This window comes from Lissotriton helveticus, chromosome 7 (genome assembly GCF_964261635.1).
Source record: "Lissotriton helveticus chromosome 7, aLisHel1.1, whole genome shotgun sequence".
Lineage (NCBI taxonomy): Eukaryota > Metazoa > Chordata > Amphibia > Caudata > Salamandridae > Lissotriton > Lissotriton helveticus.
This window is the reverse complement of record NC_136068.1, coordinates 1774456933-1774480444: the sequence shown is the minus strand read 5'-3', so window position 1 is coordinate 1774480444 and position 23512 is coordinate 1774456933. Positions and strand designations below refer to the sequence as shown.

General features: G+C 45.3%; 1 protein-coding gene across 1 annotated transcript in view; it reads right to left on the bottom strand.

The window, feature by feature from the left end:
* The window catches only part of LOC144769706 (uncharacterized), a 335260-nt gene that overhangs the window by 111269 nt on the left and 200479 nt on the right, over positions 1-23512 (bottom strand). Inside the window, exon 9 of the mRNA XM_078653887.1 lies at positions 23338-23352. Within this exon, the coding sequence (XP_078510013.1) occupies positions 23338-23352 (15 nt within the window). The remainder of the gene's footprint in view (positions 1-23337; positions 23353-23512) is intronic.

Genomic DNA, 23512 nt, shown 5'->3' with positions numbered 1-23512 from the left:
ACAATGTAATGCGGTGCCACCCTGAACCGCTTGACGGAGGCCCCCGAGGGACGGTGTGATGGCGCGGACTCGGAGGGGGCGCTTGGCTCCGGCTCCCTCCCCAAGTCGTGTTCTCCTGGTGTAGCCTGAGATCGCCCCCGACATAGGTGGCCGGCTCCCGGGATCAAGCGGAACTTTTTGCCTTTTGGTAACTCTTCCATTCTTGACCTTGTCCCACAATCCGTTTCACCTAAAGACACGCTGTAGTGGGGCGCCCCTTTACCATTTCAGTTGCCATTCCGCCCGCTTTTGCTACACTGTGCCTCTTCCGCTATTCAGCTGTATACCGCCCGCTCTTTCGACTACAGCGTCTCACTCACCATGTAGTTGAGTTGCTCCCGCTCTTGCGGTGCAGCGATAGCCGGCTGCCACAGTACTCTCAAAATGGCGGCCGGCTCTTCAGATTTGGGCGTGGTCCACTAAAATTGCCCTGCGACACCTTGGAACTCGGACGCTTGTCTGCTAGAGATTGGGCTCCATTCTTGAAAGCGTCCCCTCAGCCTTGAAGATTCTACAAAAGTATTGGGGGCCCCCGACTCCCGCAGGCTTCTGGTGGGGAGCGGCTAGCATTATTGCTCGTCGAATGGCCACGACGGAGCTACGAAATGGTGGTGCTCTCATGCTAACGCCAGCTTCAGTCTGAAACAGGACTCTGACAAGAAATGCTATAAAGCTTCCCTTCAACAATATAAAACTTGATGACCCAAGCTAAAGCGGACCACTTCGAGTCCCGCCTAAGTCAGGCAGCGAATATTCAGAAAGAGACCTTTAAAATATTGGCAGAGTTGAGCAAAAAAAACTACAATTCTAGGGCTCCTATGGATTGCAACACCTTTCAGGCCTACTTTTTAGAGAAGGTGAAGCTCATCATCCAGGAGATAAAGAGTGGGGTGGGATCAGGGACTGCTATAACATCAGCATCTGAGATCGTGACCGACTGCTCCCTTGAAATATTCCCAGAGATGGATGCATTGATCCTAGAACAACTGATGAGGAAAATCAAATCTGGTTCCCCAGCTGACCCGTGCCCACCTGAGATCTTCCGTGTGGCGCGCCCCTTGCTGGAGGAGCGTATCATCTCCCTCCTCAATAGATCTTTAGATACGGGGTACTTACCGGCTGAACTGAAGGAGGCGCGTGTAAGACCTTTATTAAAAAAGCCTGGATCTGATCCGGCGGTGTTAAAGAACTACAGACCTATTTCCCAGTTGCCCTTCCTTTCTAAAGTTCTTGAGCAGCATATACTAAAGTCCCTGTCCCTCTATTTGGAAACTCACCATCTACTCCACGAGCGACAGGCAGGTTTTCGTGCTCATCACAGTACCGAGTTGGTGATGCTATCGGTGTTGGATGAGCTAAGAGGCATGGCTGACTGCAAGAAACCGAGCGCCCTGATTTTGCTGGACCTATCAGCGGCGTTCGATACTGTCAGCCATGCCTTGCTTTTGGACAGACTGAGGGACTTTGGGATTAAGGGCCAGGCCTTTCAATGGTTGCAATCATTCCTTACAGGAAGGACCCAAAAGATACAACTGGGGGACGAAACATCTGAGGTGGGGATCTTAGAGTGCGGGGTGCCACAGGGGTCCGCCCTGTCCCCGCTTCTATTTAACCTCTACCTGCAACCATTGATTGCTTCTCTGGCCACTATGGGCTGTAAAGTCTATAACTACGCGGACGACACGCAACTGCTGCTAAGTGTCGATGACACCACGGCCGCGCAACTCCAAACTCAGAACATCTTGCGGTTCACAGTGCAATGGATGACAGATAATCTGTTAAAAATCAACCCTGACAAGACCGAGGTACTAGTGATTCCATCTACTGCCTCACCTTGGGGTGATCTCTATTGGCCTACAGAGTTGGGCCCGGCTCCAAAACCAAGCTCGTCTGTAAAGAGCTTGGGGATCAAACTGGATGACGATCTGTCAATGGCCCCTCAGATCTCTGTGGTTGTGGGAAGTTGCACGAACATCATTAGGCAACTGCGGAAGTTAATCCCTGTCCTCTCACAATCCATGATGCGATCAATAGTAACGGCCACCATCATCTCCAGAATTGATTACGGGAATGCCCTGTACCTTGGCTTACCGAAAACTCTGACCAGTAGACTCCAGGTCATAATGAATGACGCTGCCCGGTTGATTTTCAGATTACCGAGGAGATCTAAAGCTACTCCCCTACTACAAAGCTTGCACTGGCTCCCCATCAAAGAAAGAGTGGAATTTAAGAACTTATGCACGGCCCATAGGGCAATCTATGGGAAAGCCCCAACTTACATCAAAGATCGTCTGCAACTTTATTGCCCCACGAGAACACTTCGATCCTCAGACTCCCAACTACTGGTCTGCCCCCGCTACAGGCTAGTGACCAAGGGAGGGAGAGCCTTCTCAGTGCTAGTCCCTCAGTTATGGAACAGGCTGCCGGAGGCACTGCGTCGGGAAGGGAACTTACTACGATTCAGGAAGAACCTAAAAACACTCTTGTTCAGAAAAAGCATGAGCACAGTATAATCCAGCTCCCATCTTGCTAAGTTATTGTTACTACCATCTTTCCTGGCGCTTAGAGGCCTGTAGGTGATTAGGCGCGCTATAAAATCCCATTAACAATAACAATAACAATAACATCCAGAAACACTGTAGACTACCAATTCGATCAGTTCCGGTAGCGCCCCAACGTGACCTGGTAGAGAAGAACTAGTCCTCCCCTCTTTGACTGATGGTTCTTGTTGCCTGTCCCTTCTGTTGTCATTTAACAGAACTATTTAGCCTGCTGAAAGGGGTTGTGTTCCGACCGCTGGTTGGTGGAGACATTTTGACTATATTCTGGACCTGCGTTGTCGCGTAATGCGTCATATGACGTGCCGCGTTAGCGCATCCGGAAGTGATCCGGGGCGCGACGCGCAGCGCGTAACGTAAGCATAACAGGTCATGTGACTTGTTAATAAAACTTTTCATTGGTTCATTTTACTTTTCTTATTCTAATGATGAAAGGCTTGGTCATATGACCTAAAAATTACGCTTTTTATTACTTTCGAACATTATTTTTTCTTAAATATATGTTATAATGTTCCAGGCTGATGTACTTTCCCGGAAAATTTACAACTGTCCTGCAAGTAAAATATATTCCTTTTTCGAGAAAAAGGGCGTTTCTTCGTCCCATGACGGAGCCGTTGAGCAAAAGAGGGTCGGCCTGCTGTCTTAGTCGCCGATACGCCTGAATATGAGATTCTTATCGATCACTTTATGTTGCAGGAGTAGAAAACACAACAGCCCTTGACCATTTATCTTTACTGCGTTCCTGCGTATTATACCTTTTACCCTTCATGTAATTGGTCTGCTTTATTTCACTTGCCTTTTACTAATTCTAAAACAGTGACTATTATTAAAAACTTTACCAATGTATATACTACTACCATGTTTTCTTTTAAAAACCTTTATTGTGAAAATGTCATTATACAAATACGGGCCTATAACCACGTGGGCCGGCCACGGAGCAAACTGTAATCGTATATGATGAGTAGACATTTACACTGTAGAGGAACGTAACGGGCGGGCCATTAGGTTGCAAGAACTAAAGTGTCTAACAGTTGCGGAATCGGTGGACGTACATTTTATAATTAAAATACGACAGGGCCAGTTACAATAAAATTATCTAGATATACATTTGCGGGCAAGTACCATGGGTGACGTTAATTCGAACTTTCAATAGTACAGTAATCAATAACACATCAGAACTTAATATGAATAGGGATATCGAAATATTCAATCTATTCTCGTCCCCGCCCGCCATGTGCTTCAAAACTGCATACGTATCTCGTGATATCAAGGTTGTGCAACCAGTACACAACAAGGAGTTACGAGTCCCATTTATTCCGGCGCCATTTTGGGCGAGGACGGGCAGGTCCAGGATATAGTCAAAATGTCTCTACCAACCATCGACTATGATGATGTTCATATACTGTATTTATTAGAGTAACACTCATCTGTCCACATGAAATTAATTTGCCACAATCTAAACATGTCATTTTAATCTTTCCAAAGTTCTTCTAAATATTTGGGACCGTTTCCCTTGCCTCTGATGCTGTCAGTGCCACTTCTTTGATGAATGTACTGGCAGGTCGGGGGTTCTCCTCCAAATCTCTCTTTTATGCAGCACTATAATTAATTGGTGCCACCTCTCCATATGACGATGCATGGTATAGTTACCATAACTATATTTTTTTTCGGTTCCTCTGGAGAGTACATCGTGGCAGATGAAGCGTGTAACGTACCAGGCATTTACCTTTTTTTGCATGTAGAGGAAAGGAAAAAAAATTCGAGCGTCCGAGTTCTAAGGTGTCCCAGGGCCATTTTAGTGGACCAGGCCCAAATCCAAAGAACAGGCCGCCATTTTGAGAGTCCTGTTGCAGCCGCCTGTCGCTGTAGCATCAAGAGCGGCCGAAACTCAGCTGAATGGCAACTGAAACGGTAAAGGGGCGCCCCACTACAGCAGATGAGCCTCCACCTAGGAAGGCCCGTTCACGCCGCCTCCCCCCCCCCTTCGGGCACCCCACGCCGTTATTCGGAGCAGGATTGTAGGATGGCCACACCAGTACGGCAACTTGCTAGACACCACCTCGGTGCCTACCGAATCTCAGCGCCTTGTGGTGTCTTCTATTCAGAAAACATTGTTGTGCTGCCTTCGACCTATTCGCCGCAAGTGCGTACGCAACTCAGCTGCATAGCTTTCTAGACACCACCTCGGTGCTAACCGAATCTCAGCGCCTTGTGGTGTCTTCTATTCCGAAAATATTGTTGCGCTGCCTTTGGCCCCATTCGCACATCGGTCCGCTACTGACGCTATCTCACAGGCCAACGGGGCGCCCCACGCCGACTTTCAGCATTGTAGGATGGCCACACCAGTGCGGCAACTTGCTAGACACCACCTCGGTGCCATCCGGATCTTGGCATCTCAGCGCCTTATGGTGTCTTCTATTCAGAAAATATTGTTGCGCTGCCTTTGGCCCCATTCGCACATCGGTCCGCTACTGCCGCCATCTCACAGGCCAACGGGGCGCCCCACGCCGACTTTCAGCATTGTAGGATGGCCACACCAGTGCGACAACTTGCTAGACACCACCTCGGTGCCATCCGGATCTTGGCATCTCAGCCCCTTGTGGTGTCTTCTATTCAAAAAATATTGTTGCGTTGCCTTTGGCCCCATTCGCACATCGGTCCGCTACTGCCGTCATCTCACAGGCCAACGGGGCGCCCCACGCCGACTTTCAGCATTGTAGGATAGCCACACCAGTGCGACAACTTGCTAGACACCACCTCGGTGCCATCCGGATCTTGGCATCTCAGCGCCTTGTGGTGTCTTCTATTCAGAAAATATTGTTGCGCTGCCTTTGGCCCCATTCGCACATCGGTCCGCTACTGCCGCCATCTCACAGGCCAACGGGGCGCCCCACGCCGACTTTCAGCATTGTAGGATGGCCACACCAGTGCGACAACTTGCTGGACACCACCTCGGTGCCATCCGGATCTTGGCGCGTTGTGCTGCCTTCGGCCTATTCGCACATCGGTCCGCTACTGACGCCGCCTCACGTGCCAACGGATTTTCTACGCTTTTTATACCCTATGCCGCATAACAGGTCATGTGACTTGTTTTTAAAACTTTTCATTGGTTCATTTTACTTTTGGTTTCCTAATGATGGAAGGCTTGATCATATGACCTAAAAATAACACTTTTCATTGGATGAAAACTATTTTTTTTTCCCAAACGCTGAAAGCCCCACCTTGTTTCTGGATGTTTCAGACTGAAGCTGGCATCAGCATGAAAGCACCACCATCTCGTGGCTCCGTCGTGGTCATTCCGCGAGCAATCATGGCAGCCGCTCCCCACCGGAAGCCTGCAGGAGTCGGGGGCCCCCAAGACTTTTGTAGAATCCTCAAGGCGGAGGGGACGCTTTCGAGAATGGGGTCCAAGACCTAGCAGACAAGCGTCCGATTTCCAAGGTGTCACAGGGCCATTCCAGTGGACCAGGCCCAAAAAGGAAAGAGCCTGCCGCCATTTTGAGAGTCCTGTGACAGCCGCCTATCGCTGCTCCGCAAGAGTGGGCGCAACTCAGCTGAATTGCGGATTTTGACACAGTGGACCAAAAGCGGACGGAATGGCAACTGTAACGGTAATGGGGCGCCCCACTACAGCAGACGAGGCTCCACCTGGGGAGGCCCGTTCACGCCGCCTCCCCCCCCCCCCCGGGGTGCCCCACGCCGTTATTCGGAGGGCGGCAACTTACTGGACATCACCTTGGTGCCATCGTTCTGCTGCCTTGGAACTATTCGCACAACAGACCGCTACTGATGACCCACCCCCCGCGACGCCCCACGCCGGATACCCAAATCAGTGCGGCACCCAGGCAACATCACCTGGGTGCCGTCCAGAAATCTGGACGTTGTGCTGCCTTGGGACTATTCGCACAACCGACCGCTACTGACCATTGTTCCTTCTTTTTCCCTAAAAATGTTTAAATGTTTTTACTGTTTTTGTTTTGTTGTATATATTTATAAGTTATTAAAGTTTTATAATCCTACTACTTTGTTGGAGTGCTATATATTTTTAATGTGACACATAATTGTAAAAACTTTGATATATATTTTTAATGTGACACATAATTGTAAAAACTTTGATGTACAAAGAGTCATCCCTGGAATCTTCCGCTTCAGGCTCGGTCCCCTCCCCAATCACAATACAGGATGGTTTTCAGATAGTAGGAACGCGTGTGGTGTGACGGATCTCATCGGGTGTGGGCCTTGATCTACTATAACTCATTTGAAGAGGGGTGATTCTTTACAGCTGGGGCCATAAACTACATCTGCAAGGCTAGCTGATAGCCTGGGACCGGCCTGGACAATCGGACACAGAGGAAGAGGAGTGTCAGAGGGTGCGGTAGTGAATAGGGCGAAAGGGAGGTGTCGGGCGGGCACAGGGTGTGATTCTCAGGGAAGAGCAGCGCAGATGGGGGGAGGTTTATTGCCCATGCATAAGACAGAGAGCGGGGGTGACCAGTGCCTGGGGGAGATGCTTGCGAGGGTGGGGAGCCATGCTAAGGATCGACAGCGTGCAGAGAGTGGGTCTGGTCAACTCATCTAAAATGGCTGCCGTGCACGACAAAAGTGTGGCATTTGAAAAAAGGCAAGATGGCGCAGACAATGTTTTTCAACACTTCCTGATTTCCTTCGAATCGAACGTTAACAGACGTTGGGGCATATTACCAAAGTTAAGCGATATTTATCCCTAACGATGCTTAGCAACGAATTTTTTACCGCTAAGCATCGTCAGAAATTATCGCAGATAAACCTTGCTATTATCAAGGTTTATCGCAAATGCGATAAAAAACGGCCGCAATGCATTAATATTGCTGAAAAGTCAGCGATATTCATGCATTACCGAGCTAATGCTCTTAGCCATGTTATTCACCTCCCATTGGATAACATGGCTAAGAACTGCTCAGGGCAGGTGTTACTTTTTGGAGATATTCGCGCTTAGCGCGAATATCTCCAAAAGTTGGTAATAGGAGATAGCGATGTTAGCGACTGTTTCCAGTCGCTAACATCTTGGCATGCCCACTTTGCATGTCATTAGTGATAAATATCACTGACATGCAAAGTGGGGCCCAAGATGGTCGCTATCTCCTACTAGCGGTCGCTAACTGGTGTTAGCGACAGCTAGGTAATACGGAGATAATTTTATCTCCGCTTTCTTGGCTTTTAAAGCCAAAAAGCGGAGATAAACCCCCTTGATAATATGCCCCGTTATCTCTCCCACACTACCGGTCCCCCTGGGCTTAAACGCCGAGATGGTAGGGACTGCATCCCGTGAAGATAGGCCGAGACGTCACTCAGCAGAAAAAAAAGAAAAAAAAAAGTCTATAAACATACAATAAGTTAAAAGTCAATCATTCTTCATTCCTTGTAGTACGCTCCCCAGTCCGCTTCCCGTTACGCTAACCGGGCGCACCCCACCAAAAAAACGATTTTTTTTTTTTTTTGCCCCGCGGAGCCCTTTTAAAGCCTCCACATCAAACCTATGGGGTCAGGGAGGATCTACTATGCCCCCTTATGGTCATTTGCCCCTTCGCTTTGGCCTCCTCGTGTCTCTCGATCCTACCGAGAGACAAGATGGCGGCCGCTACGGACTGTTTGGAATGTTTACAGACGCCGGAGAACCAATCAGCTTCGCTTCACAAAGCTCCGTAACACGAAAAGTACGCGAAGTGGAGCACTGCCCGGAGCGCTGTTACAGATATATATCTGTTTTTGAACCTTAATTTCTCAAAATCCACTGGAGCACATATATTGAGACCTAGCAAAGGCACATCGGGCTACCAGTCCCTACAATTTTGCCAAGTTTCGTGCAAATCCATTCAGCCGTTCGATTATTATTATTATTTATTTTTTTTTGCCCCGCGGGGCCCTTTTAAAACCTCCACATCAAACCTAGGGGGTCAGGGAGGATCTACTATGCCCCCTTATGGTCATTTTCCCCTTCGCTTTGGCCTCCTCTTGTCTCTCGATCCTACCGAGAGACAAGATGGCGGCCGCTACGGACTGTTTGGAATGTTTACAGACGCCGGAGAACCAATCAGCTTCGCTTCACAAAGCTCCATAACGCGAAAAGTACGCGAACTGGAGCGCTGCCCGGTCCGCTGTTACAGATATATATCTTTTTTTGAACGTTAATTTCTCAAAATCCACTGGAGCACATATATTGAGACCTAGCAAAGGCACATCGGGCTACCAGTCCCTACAATTTTGCCAAGTTTCGTGCAAATCCATTCAGCCGTTCGGGCTAAAAGTGAGGCCAACCGCCCTATGGAAAACTCAATGTTAAAAACACGTTTTGGGACCCCCCTTTTTTCTCGGCCCCCCCTTGACAAAACCCCCCCAAATTCCGTCCACAAACGCCAAAGTTATTAGACATAGAATTTTCAAAAATCCCATAGAGAAAAAATCCTAACTATCCTAACTATATATACCTACTGGCGACCGCCAGTAGGTAATATATATATATATATATGTATATATATATATATAAAAAAATGAATATATATATATGTATATATTACCTACTGGCGGTCGCCAGTAGGTATATATAGTTAGGATTTTTTCTCTATGGGATTTTTGAAAATTCTATGTCTAATAACTTTGGCGTTTGTGGACGGAATTGGCTGAAATTTTCAGGAAAATGGCACATTTTGTTTCTGAGCAGCCCCTGAAAATTGGGGGGGGTTTCGTCCAGGGGGGGTCGAGAAAAAAGGGGGGTCCCAAAACGTGTTTTTAACATTGAGTTTTCCATAGGGCGGTTGGCCTCACTTTTAGCCCGAACGGCTGAATGGATTTGCACGAAACTTGGCAAAATTGTAGGGACTGGTAGCCCGATGTGCCTTTTGTAGGTCTCAATATATGTGCTCCAGTGGATTTTGAGAAATTAACGTTTAAAAAAAGATATATATCTGTAACAGCGGACCGGGCAGCGTCCCAGGACGCGTACTTTTCGCGCAACGGAGCTTTGTGAAGCGAAGCTGATTGGTTCTCCGGCGTCTGTCAACATTCCAAACAGTCCGTAGCGGCCGCCATCTTGTCTCTCGGTAGGATCGAGAGACAAGAGGAGGCGAAAGCGAAGGGGCAAATGACCATAAGGGGGAATAGTAGATCCTCGCTGACCCCCTAGGTTTGATGTGGAGGTTTTAAAAGGGCCCCGCGGGGCAAAAAAAAAAAATAATAATAATAATCGAACGGCTGAATGGATTTGCACGAAACTTGGTAAAATATTAGGGACTGGTAGCCCGATGTGCCTTTGCTAGGTCTCAATATATGTGCTCCAGTGGATTTTGAGAAATTAACGTTCAAAAAAAGATATATATCTGTAACAGCGCTCCGCTTCGCGTACTTTTCGCGTTACGGAGCTTTGCGAAGCTGATTGGTTCTCCGGCGTCTGTCAACATTCCAAACAGTCCGTAGCGGCCGCCATCTTGTCTCTCGGTAGGATTGAGAGACAAGAGGAGGCCAAAGCGAAGGGGGAAATGACCATAAGGGGGCATAGTAGATCCTTCCTGACCTCTTAGGTTTGATGTACCATTTTGCCAAGTTTGGTGTAATTCCGTTCAGCCATTCAGGCTGTAGACGTATGTAAATGTCCTATGGAAAATTGCATGGGGAAAACACATTTGAAAGTGTTGAAATTTAGAACCAATTAAAATGTTACTTTGGTTTTGTATTTGTGTGTGATGAAAGTTAATTGGTTATGTATATATGTCAAATGAGAGGAAACCACAGCCATTTTGTGATACTACTGTCTGAGGTACATTTGTGAGGAATTTTTGGTGGTGAATTTCTGGTGTTTGATTTACACAGTACTAACACTTTTCCTACTTTTAAAAAGGTGAGTTGTTAATTTGTAAGGGGAACTATGTTGTACACTTGAAGATAATTTGAAAAATGTTTTCTGTTATTTATTTGCAGTCCTTCTGTTATACTAAATACTTGATAAAGTTAGTTTTATATTATGTATTACTAAAAACGATAAATGAAAGTGATTATTTTTTTCTGCAATTTACAGCAAGCAATTTCAAAATAAAATGGCTCACAATGAAGAGACCGTGGCAATTTCTTTTGAATTGTCCACTACATTGATTGAAATTGAGAGCACCAATAATGAAATATTGTCACAAGGAGGACATGACTTGTATGATTCCATTAGATTGATTGAAATGGACAGCACCAAGAATGAAATATTGTCACAAGGAGATGACTTGAATGATTCCACTACGTTGATTGAAATTGAGAGCAGCAATAATGAAATATTGTCACAAGGAGGAGATGACTTGTATGATTCCATTAGATTGATTGAAATGGACAGCACCAATAATGAAATATTGTCACAAGGAGGAGATGACTTGAATGATTCCACTACATTGATTGAAATTGAGAGCACCAATAATGAAATATTGTCACGAGGAGATGACTTGAATGATTCCACTACATTGATTGAAATTGACAGCACCAATAATGAAATATTGTCAGAAGGAGGAGATGACTTGAATGATTTTTTTGATCAATCTCTTGATGGCGAATTTATCGAGTGTTTGGAGACCATAGAGTTACAAGAATCATTATTGCAGACTTTTCATGAGGACATTGCTGATGAGGACATGTTACTAGTTCTTTCAAATTTAGAAAATTCTGAAGAATAAATTTATATTTAGAAATCAAAAATTGTTTGAGACATTATTCATTTTTATTTTTAATTTATGAGGTTGTAGCGAAGTGATTGTAGTATAAAATGAGACTTATAGTATAGAGTGCAACATTTTTATGTTACATGGTAAGTTTACTCATATTTACTTCCCTTCTGCCACTATATTATCTCCAATGTGTATTTGACATCTCTTCTTCATCTCCGGCCTCCTTTCTCTCACTGTGTGTCTCCGATGCATCTTATCGCTGCTATTTTGTGTAATTACAGAAGAGAGTAAAATAAAATAGTTCGGAACGTGAAAAGGGGGCAAAGTAGAGTACTCCTCACCCCCTAGGCCTTTTTAGGCGGTCCCAAAAGGATCAGTTTCTGCTTTCCTGAGAGATTATGGTATGAGTTCCATATACCACAATAACTTGCATTACAACATGCAAGATATCTATCTCCTATTACCAACTTTTGGAGATATTCGCGCTAAGCGCGAATATCTCCAAAAAGTAACACCTGCCCTGAGCAGTTCTTAGCCATGTTATCCAATGGGAGGTGGATAACATGGCTAAGAGCATTAGCTCGGTAATGTATGAATATCGCTGAGTTTTTAGCGATATTCATGCATTGCGGCCGTTTATTATCGCATTTGTGATAAACCTTGATAATAGCAAGGTTTATCTTCGATAATTTCTGACGATGCTTAGCGGTAAAAAATTCGTTGGTAAGCATCGTTAGCGATAAATATCGCTTAACTTTGGTAATATGCCCCAACGTCTGTTAACGTTCGATTCGAAGGAAATGAGGAAGTGTTGAAAAACATTGTCTGCGCCATCTTGCCTTTTTTGAAATGCCACACTTTTGTCGTGCACGGCAGCCATTTTAGATGTCTTGACCAGACCCACTCTCTGCACGCTGTCGATTCGTAGCATGGCTCCTCACCCTCGCAAGCATCTTCCCCAGGCACTGGTCACCCCCGCTCTCTGTCTTATGCATGGGCAATAAACCTCCCACCATCTGCGCTGCTCTTCCCTGAGAATCACACTGTGCCCGCCCGACACCTCCCTTTCGCCCTATTCACTACCGCACCCTCTGACACTCCTCTTCCTCTGTGTCCGATTGTCCAGGCTATCAGCTAGCCCTGCAGATGTAGTTTATGGCCCCAGCTGTAAAGAATCACCCCTCTTCAAAGGAGTTATAGTAGATCAAGGCCCACACCCGATGAGATCCGTCACACCACACGTGTTCCCACTATCTGAAAACTATCCTGTATTGTGATTGGGGAGGGGACCGAGCCTGAAGCGGAAGATTCCAGGAATGACTCTTTGTACATCAAAGTTTTTACAATTATGTGTCACATAAAAAATATATAGCACTCCAACAAAGTAGTAGGAATATAAAACTTTAATAACATATAAATATATACAACAAAACAAAAACAGTAAAAACATTTAAACAACGAAGAGACCGTGGCAATTTCTTTTGAATTATCCAATAGATTTATTGAAATTGACAGCACCAATAATGAAATATTCTTGTCAGTAGCGGTCTGTTGTGCGAATAGTTCCAAGGCAGCAGAACGCGCTGAAATCTAGATGGCACGAAAGTGATGTCTAGCAAGTTGCCGCCCAGCAAATAACGGCGTGGGGCGCCGCGGGGGTGAGTGAGTCCAGTAGGCACCACAGCTATTCTTACCGGCATTGCAGAATTACTGCTGGGGACAATGCCTGTGCTGGAGCAGGGTCACAGCAGAAACAAAAAGGATTCTGTTGAAGATGTTGTTGGTTTTCAATTTGAAAACAGTTCTGGTGTCAACTGCTATGCTAATGTAGTGGTTAATGTTTTGTTTTCTCTAGAAAATGTAAAAGAGGGGGAGGCAGTCCAAAGTTCCGTTAAAAGGGCAAAGGAAAGGATCGGTGGTTTGAACTATCAGTCAAAAAGGGGAGGGGGTGCAACAATTTTTCCTACCGGGTCACACTGTGCTTTCACCGGAAGTGAGGTCTGCAGGATTCTAGTAATTCAAAGTGAGGCTGGCGCCGACGTCCCGCGGATACAGTTTCGTCACTCCACGGGTGATCATGGCAGTCATTCCCCATCGGGGGTCGGAGACTCCCGCGGCTCCTCTAGAATCTTCAAGGTCGTGGAGGACTACGGTGGTGGAGTCAACCAGTGACCGGGCCATTTCTTTATGCTGGGCCCGCTCTTGCCAGGTCGACCGCCATTTTGAGAGTTCGGTAGCTACTGGCGATCGCGGGGTCAAATGAGCGGACGGGCTCCACCCTGCCGGGCGAGACGTTGCAGCATGGCCACAGTGGAAGAACTCTTTTCCGGGCGCCTGGAGCGCTGAGGGTGCAGCTGGGAAGCCTCCACTGGGGAGGCGGGAGAGGCCTGTTCGCACCGTCTCTCCCTCCCAGTGCACCCCACGGCGTCTCGCTTGAGATTTGTTATGGCCGGACCAGGCGATGAGGACGAGGGGGGGGGGTCGGAGGCATGTGCAAGACATCCCCCCCCAGGGTTGTTGCAGCAATTATACAAGAAAGAAGAAGTGTCCCGTCCGTCTTCGGGCCGGGCTTCCGGTAGATGTCGGCCGGACGCCCCTGGCTCTGGCCCCATGAACGGGTTTCTTGGTTTATCGGCTGCAGCCGGATTCCGTCGGCCTCGGCCCCCCGACCGTTGGTGGCCGGACCGGAAGAGCATGTGGCGGGACTACCTGCAACTCTCAAGGGCCACCGCGGCCGGACTGGGAGAGAGAGGGGAGGGTCGAGGAGACATTCCCCCCCCCTGCAACTGTTCAGCGTTGTAAAGGCAATCCCCTGGCCGGGTCCCGTTGGTCTCGGCCTCTCCTCCGGCTACACCCTACGTTAGGATCTCCTGGCCGAGGCGTGGCAGCAGGACCTGCCTTATATGGGCTGCTCCCGGCTGGGCGTAGCCGGAACCCTGCCCCACCTTGGAAGTTTCCAGAGTGGGGGCGGATGTTCTACTGACTTGCATTTTCCCTAGTCTATCGATTTTTTTGGCGTGGCAGGCGGTGGGACAGCGAGGGGTGATTTGGTTTCTCTTACTGTTTTTCTGGTCTCTCACCACTGGCATATTTTAACGTTTTCTTGTTTCTAGGACATTAATAGGTTTTATCATTACGTTATGTTATCGTTTCTTTGTTCGTTGTTTAATAAAAGTTCATGTTCATCAGTGGCCTACTGATTTTCGTTTTCCTATTCTTTTCTTTCCAGGTTGTTTCATGCTAAAGTTTCTGTTAACAGGATACAGTGATCACTTCGTTATTATTGCATATGTCCTTTTCACTAGGGGTGCTCTCTGGTCGGGCCAGATGACGTATGTCTAGTAAATGGTCCGGGTGAAACAGGTGCATCAATCAGTGGGGAGTAGATAGGCATGACAGATTACAACGGGGGAGAAAGGTCCGCATTACGTACCCTTTCACTACTTGCAAAGATTTTCCTACGTTTATTTGCAAACAGGGAATACCTCCAAAAAGAACTAATTCCCAAACAGTCAATGTTCGGACAATCAATCAATCAATGAGGAATGAAATAGGTACGACGTGTTAAAGGCTTGCGTTACCTACCCTTCACTATCTGCAAAGGGAGAGAGAATATTCCTATTCTTCCTCGTTTGCAGGCAGAGAAGATCCTTAAGAGAACCAACTTCGAACAATTCAATGCTCGATTCAAACAATCAACAAGGGGTACTGTGAACACAAATGAACGCCGCTTATGTACATACGCATTGCTATTTTCAACAGGTTGTTCCTAATGTTTCTATTTTAGCGAGGTCAAAAAGAGATCCCATTAGTGGCCTACTGATTTTGCTCGATTCCTTTTGTTTTTTTACACGGTTTTTCGCTATCTGCAAAGACTAAACAGAGTATTTTGACTCTGTGCTTGTTTGTAAATAGAGAATGAACCAAAGAGAACAATCAATCAAATGGAGAGAGAAGCAGGCACGACGGATTACAAAGGGGGCAAAGGGCTGCGTTAACTACCCTTCACTATCTGCAAAGAGAGAGTACTCCTAATAGAAATGAGGGGTGGGGGGCAGCATTCAAAGCAGATCAGTGTGCATAAACACGAAAATGTTTTTACTTACCACGTACTTGACATTCGACAGCTTATGATATTTGCTATTAAAAAACCATTGAAATTCACTGAAAAAACCATAGGTTATAGACCATATATAGTTAGGAATTAGCATTTACAAAACCTTGAAAATTCACTGAAAAAACCATAGGTTATAGACCATATATAGTTAGGAATTAGCATTTAAAAAACCTTATTTTACTCACACAAAACCATTGAAATTCCATATATAGTTAGTTGCACTAACTATATATTGCGCACCCGCAATCCACTGCTGATGATGTCACATATTACATCATTCATGACATGGTCAGTGACATCACTGATGACATCACTGATGACATCTCAAATGACATCACTGATGACATCTCACTTGACATCAATGATCACATCACTGATGATATCATTCATGTGACAATACAATGCATCTCCTCACATTTTAATATAACTTCTGTTTCACCCAGTGTTAAAAACAGAGTATAATTTTTGAAACCATTGACACACCAATACTAGTTACTACATACGTACTCACTGATTCCTACGTCTACACACACATTCACTCATTCACCCATACAATCATTCATACATACAATCACTCATGTTTACAACACAATCATATGCACTCATACACCTATACAGACACTCACACTCTGCCACTCATCCATGGAGTTACTCACACACCTAGTCAGTCCTGTAAAGAATCAATCACACTTCCATTTTCTACTCTATACAGTTAAACATAGAGCACCTTACGTTTTCAACCATATACTAACACATACTTACTCTCTTATACAATCATTGATACAAGTACACATTGATCTGTACAGAGTCACACACCTCCCATCCAGCCACACACACACTCAGTCTCCCATGCAAATACTTGGGCAATCAATCAATAACCCATATAGTTACTCATATAGCTACTGATCAACACATGCAGCAGTTTACAGAACAACAGACATAATGATGCACAAATTAAGACAGTTTAGTCACTAACCCATGCACTCAGTGAGACACATTTAATCACTCACTCATACATTCAGTCATGCACCTACTAAATCCTTCGTCCAGACACTTATACATCCACTCATTCTTCAATATGTAAGACATATTTTAACTTTACAGAAACATAGTCACTGGATGTTGTCATCAGTGATGTCATCAGTGATGTCATTTGAGATGTCATCAGTGATGTCATCAGTGATGTCACTGACCATGTCATGAATGATGTAATATGTGACATCATCAGCAGTGGATTGCGGGTGCGCAATATATAGTTAGTGCAACTAACTATATATGGAATTTCAATGGTTTTGTGTGAGTAAAATAAGGTTTTTTAAATGCTAATTCCTAACTATATATGGTCTATAACCTATGGTTTTTTCAGTGAATATGTATATATATATTGGCTGTCGTTGCCTGTTGGAGTTAAATAAAAAATACTTCAACAGCGCAAAATTGGGTCCGTGCTCCATTCAGACGTCTAAACGGCGGGAGGTGAAAGGAGAGCTTGTATATATATATATATCTCCACAACTTGGCTCGAATTGGTTGACCCCTGGCGCTTCTATGATCGGTGCGTGTTCTACGGCAGAGCCCCGCCGAATTCAATAGTCCAAAACCTCCTTTTCAGGAAAATGAACACGCACTCGCAGGATCTGACTTTTCAATTCTTTATTTCTCCATTATACTCTGTGTAAGTTACCAACGCGTTTCGCAGCCAAACCGACTGCTTGATCACGGTTCACAGTAGGTATATATAGTTAGGATTTTTTCTCTATGGGATTTTTGAAAATTCTATGTCTAATAACTTTGGCGTTTGAGGACAGAATTGGCTGAAATTTTCAGGAAAATGGAACATTTCGTTTCTGAGCAGCCCCTAAAAATTTGGGGGGGTTTCGTCAAGGGGGGGCCGAGAAAAAAGGGGGGTCCCAAAACGCGTTTTTCCCATGCAATTTTCCATAGGGCGGTTGGCCTCACTTTTAGCTCGAACGGCTGAATGGATTTCCACGAAACTTGGCAAAATTGTAGGGACTGGTAGCCGATGTGCCTTTGCTAGGTCTTAATATATGTGTTCCAGTGGATTTTGAGAAATTAACGTTCAAAAAAATATATATATCTGTAAGCGCGCTCCGGGCAGTGCCCCGGTTCGCGTACCTGACGCGTAACGGAACTTCGCGAAGCGAAGCTGATTGGCTCTCCGGTGTCTGTCAACATTCTAAACAGTCCGGAGCGGCCACCATCTTGTCTCTCGGTAGGATCGAGAGACAAGAGGAGGCCAAAACAAAGGGGTAAATGACCATAAGGGGGCATAGCAGATCCTCCCTGACCCCCCAGGTTTGCTGTGGAGGCTTTAAAAGGGCCCCGCGGGGGAAAAGAAAATTTTTTTTGTTTTGTTTTTTTTGCGTGGGGAGCGCCCGGTACGCGCACCGGGAAGCGGTCCGGGGAGCGTATTATAAGGAAAAAAGAATGATAGACTTTTTAAATATTGTATGTTTATTGATTGTTCGTTTTGTTGTTTTTCTTTTCGTTTTTTTTATTTAAGTAGCAATATGTAGGTACCAATGCAGAGTCAAAAAATGTATATACACCGTCTCCTTTGTAGATATCTTGCATGTTGTTTCAGAAGTTATTGTGGAATATGGAATTCATACCATAGTGTGTCAGGAAAGCAGAAACAATATGGAGGCAGGAGATGATAAAGAGATGTTAAATACACATTGGAGATAATATAAAGTTGCACAGTATACTATAAGTCTGACTTTACATTATAATCAATTTGGTACTAGTTTATGAATTAGATATAAAAATGATTAAAGACTCAAAAAATTTTTGATTATTAAATATCCATTTATTTTTCTGATTCTTTTTCAAAATTTAATAGAACGTCTAACATTTGACTGTCCGATATGTCTTCTTTTTGACTGAACATAACTTCCCACATTTGACCGTCCTCATATTGAAGTAAGAAATCCACAGATTCTACACATTGTAGAAGTTCATGTTCTCGTGATTCATCCATGAATTCCAAGTCAATGGGTTCAATGATTTCCTCATTGTTCATCTCTAGGACAATTTCAAAGGAAACGTTCTGTTCTTCCATTTTTGTGCTGAAATTTGCATACAAAATAAATATATCAGTAGAAATAGGGCACTGTTGGGTTTAAGTTCAGACAGGTACTTTTCAGGCGTGAAGTAGTACTATTAAAAAGTGCCTGTGAAAAAGCCTAAGTAAATTCATAATTATACCACAGAAACCTAAATCAATCCATAATTACAATAAACAAGCCTTTCTCAATGTCTAACTCTTACAGAGGGATAGTATATAACTATCTGAAAATGTTTTCAAATTTATAAAATAACATCTTACCTTTTAAAAACAAGTTTAAGTTATCAGTGAAAATGATCTTGCAATGTAGTTCAGGAAGTAGTAGTCAAAATGGCTGTGTTTCTCTCTCTTTCTTTATATATATTCAGGTACATAACCAATCAAATGTCAGGTAAAAAAAGTAGAAAATGAAAGTAACATTTTAATTGGTTGTCAATTCCAACACTTCAGATGTGTTTTGTGAAGTAATTTACCTCAGGGTATTTAGAGAGGTCTACAGGCTAAATGGCTAAATGGAATTCCAACCAAATTTGTGAAAATGGTAGGGATTGGTATGTAGTATGAGCTAATCTATATTTGGTGAAAGTGTCTCCAGTCGTTTTTCTGTATATTACTTTCCCACCTTTTTTGAGCGAGCGCTTCCCGGTGCGCGCCCCGGTACGCGAACCGGCAGCGTTACGGGAGTCCTCCATTTTGTGTTTCGGTAGATTTGATATACAAGATGGAGGGCAAATAATGTTGAGAATGGGTAGGAGGGGGCACGGTAGACGTATCCTGACCCCCTAGGTTTTCTGAGGGTGGCTGAGGAGGCCCATATGTGCGAAAAAAAGCATTTTTTAAAAATTTTCGTGCGGTTAGCGCCCGGTGCGCGTACCGGGTAGCGCTCCGGGGAGCGTACTTTGGTGAAAGTTAGTGAAAAAAGTTAGAGTAAAACAATAATTGTGAGTGATCAGATGTAGGGTAGCTCTGAAAAGAGCTTTTGGGTCCTGTGGCTGATGTAGGTACCTACAAGTAGGTACCAATGCACAGTCTTAAATTGAGGATGAAAATTATGTTCCCCTCATCTGAGAAGTGAACTCCATCTGCTCTGTAGATATCTTGCATGTAGTAACACAAGTTATTGTTGTAGATGGAGCCCATTCCATGGTCTCTCATGTAAGCTGAAACAGATTTATTTACATGCTTCCTCGATTTCTCAATTTGTGGACAAAATTGGTTTGACCACCACCATTTCTGTCTTTGGCATATATTTGAATATACCAAGGCAGTTTGAGGAAATAGTGCCATCAATTGCTCAAAGGTGTCCTTTAAAAGCATTTCCAGACCTACCCCAGTCAAAGTGCCCAAGTCATTTCCTCCACAGTGCACAATTAACAGGTCAGGTTTTGGCAAATGCAAAAAGGTTTTCACCAATGGTATCAATTGGTGACATCTTAATCCTCTGTGGCCAATCCAGTTGATTTCCACATTTTGTAAATTGAGGTTGTGTAAATTTCTGTTATCAGCATACCTTTGAGCCCAATGGATGTAACTATGTCCAGCAATCCAGACAGAAAACATAGTGAGAGGAGGTTCTGCTGCAGTCAGATGAAGTGTGGTAATGAAATGGCAGTGAAACAGTAGGAGTATGTAATGAAAAAAACTGTGGAGTTTCTGTGCTAATGAATCAGTAGCAGTGATTGGTGGATTTTGATTGCTGGAAACAGAAAGTTAGGGTGCATGGATGAGTTCTTTGAAAGATGTAATTTGAATGGTCAAGAAAAAATCATTTTATGAAAGATTGCACTGGATACGCAGATGTACTGAGAGTTCAGAGTTCAATTGAAACATTGTTGTGTGAAGTTGCAAACATGAGAGGTCTTTCAGGAGGTGGTTGCTATGCAAAAAAGGCAGAAAGGGCAGAGGGGGGAAGGGTGTTGATTTGAAAAAAGTGAGGGAAGAGTTTTGATTGGGTGACATGAGAGATATGTGTGATGAATTACAGCATTTCTGTGCCATTGTTGGTTGCAGCCTCTGGTGTGCATACCCTTTGTTCTGCTGAAGACAAATTGGTGTGTGTCTGAGACTGTTTTGAAACTCAAAAAGTATCTGCTAAGGTGAGAAAAGATTCATTTAATTTAAATAGAGATTAGTATGCTTTAAGGAGAAAATTATGAAGAAAGTTGTGTATTTAAAATGTTGCTTTGTGTCAAGTGTTTTACAAATAGATTTGGTTTATTTGAGTTACATAGCCATGTTAAAAGTGACTTCCCCATGAATGTAGGTATATAATTGCTTAACATGATGTGTTTAAAAACGTTTTTTGAAATTAATTAGGTTTCTTGATATGTACTGCTAGAGTTTCATAGGTTGCTTGGGGCATATTTACAAGGCCTTTGAGTTCCTTTGATGTTATTTTTCCCATTTTAATTTAAGACATTTCCCCGTGGTGCAAGGTCCTTGTAAATACGCCCCCATGTGTGCTTGGCAAATTTAGATTTTGATTCTTTGAGTTACATAGCCATGTTAAAAGTGACGCTAAAATGGTGCAAGGGCCTTAAAAAAACGCTTTCATGTGTCTTAGGGCATTTTAAGTCACTTCCCCATGAATGTAGGTATATAATTGCTTAACATGATGTGTTTAAAAACGTTTTTTGAAATCAATTAGGTTTCTTGATATGTACTGCTAGAGTTTCATAGGTTGCTTGGGGCATATTTACAAGGCCTTTGAGTCCCTTTGATGTTATTTTTCCCATTTTAATTTAAGACATTTCCCCGTGGTGCAAGGTCCTTGTAAATACGCCCCCATGTGTGCTTGGCTAATTTAAGTACTGATAGGGTGTGCTTCTACATAGGACCTGTGTTGTGTTTTCAAATTATGACCAGAAAATCGTTTTTAAAAAAAACAAAACACTTTTCACATTTATGAGAAGGTCATATTCGTGTCTGCTTCTTTAAATAAATATTGAACTGAGAAATATTAAACTGAGGCTTCTGTAAGTGTCAAGGGAGGTGAGTAATGTACATTGCTCTGTTGTATACAGTCCTCATCTTCTGTGTACTCTTGGATATGCTAGACTACATCTGCACAATGAGATAACTAAGCTGAGGAAACACAGGTGATGTGATTGTGAAATGAGCAAAAGAAATTCCACATTTTTCAATTACATCACCTGTGTTTCCTAACATTACGAATCACATTGTGCAGATGAGGTTTAGGCCTGTCCAGGGACACAGAAGAGGTCTGGCCTTTGTTCAAGAGTGCAGTGGACATGACTCACTTTATTGTTAGGCCTGCACATGTATTATCTTGTCTGTACTCTTCAATAAGCCTAAATTTCATCTGCAACCCTGCGTAGGCCTCACCTCAAACAAACCTCTGGATAGTCCACACCTTATCGTCATCCTGAATCAATCATTTCGCACGATGAACTCCATCCACTCCGGATCACCGACCGACCCCTGCCCTCACCACGTCTTCAACAAAGCCGACGCTGTCATCGCACCCCACCTGCGAGACATCATCAACACCTCCTTCGACACCGCCATCTTCCCTGAAAGCTGGAAACACGCCGAGCTCAGCGCTCTTCTCAAGAAACCAACAGCGGACCCCACCGACCTCAAGAATTACCGCCCCATCTCGCTTCTCCCGTTTCCAGCCAAAGTCATCGAGAAGACCGTCAACAAGCAGATGGCCGCCTTCCTCGAGACGAACGGATCCCTCGACCCCTCACAGTCCGGATTCCGAGCCAAACACAGCACTGAGACCGCCCTCATCGCCGCCACCGATGACATCCGAGCCCTGATGGACAATGGAGAAACAGCGGCCCTCATCCTCCTAGACCTCTCCGCGGCATTCGACACGGTCTGCCACCGCACTCTAGTACGGCGCCTCAGCAACATCGGAATCCAGGACAAGGCGCTGGAATGGATCATCTCCTTCCTCGACGGAAGAACACAGAGAGTCCGCCTACCACCATACAAATCAGAGGCCTCCGAAGTCATCTGCGGCGTCCCCCAAGGATCATCCCTGAGCCCCACCCTCTTCAACGTCTACATGAGCCCCCTCGCGGCCATCGTATGCAAACACCACCTCAGCATAATCTCCTACGCCGACGACACCCAGCTGATCCTCTCCCTGACCAACGACCCCGCCGCCGCCAGAGCCAACCTGCACGAAGGGATGAAAGAGGTAGCCGAGTGGATGACGACCAGCCGCCTGAAACTGAACTCGGACAAGACGGAGGTCCTCATCCTGGGCTCCTCACCCTCCGCCTGGGACGACTCCTGGTGGCCTCCCGCCCTGGGCACCGCACCCAAACCGACGGACCACGCACGCAACCTGGGCTTCATCCTGGACTCCTCCCTCGCCATGACCAGGCAAGTCAACAGCGTCTCCTCGGCGTGCTTCAACATCCTACGCATGCTACGGAAGATCTTCTGGTGGATCCCCACAGAGACCAGGAAGACCGTCACCCAGGCCCTCGTCACCAGCCGACTGGACTACGGCAACGCCCTCTACGCCGGGACCACCGTCAAGCTCCAGAAGAGACTCCAGCGGATCCAAAACGCCTCAGCCAGACTCATCCTCGACATCCCACGATCCAGCCACATCTCCGGACACCTGAGAGACCTTCACTGGCTCCCCGTCAACAAGAGAATCACCTTCCGCCTCCTCACCCACGCACACAAAGCCCTTCACGACCAAGGCCCGAGCTACCTCAACAGCCGAGTCAACTTCTACGCTCCCAAACGCCACCTCCGATCAGCCAACCACGCCCTCGCCGCCGTCCCCCGCATCTGAAGAGCGACTACAGGAGGAAGGTCCTTCTCCTACCTGGCCGCCAAGACCTGGAACTCCCTCTTGTCCGACCTGCGCCTGACCCAAGACCACCTCTCCTTCAGGAAGAAGCTGAAGACCTGGCTGTTCGAGCAGTAGCGGCAACCCCCCCCCAGCGCCTTGAGACCCTACGGGTATGTAGCGCGCTTTATAAGTGTCACTGATTGATTGATTGATCATTTAAAATGTTAGGGGCACATTTTTGATGGCCGTGCGCCT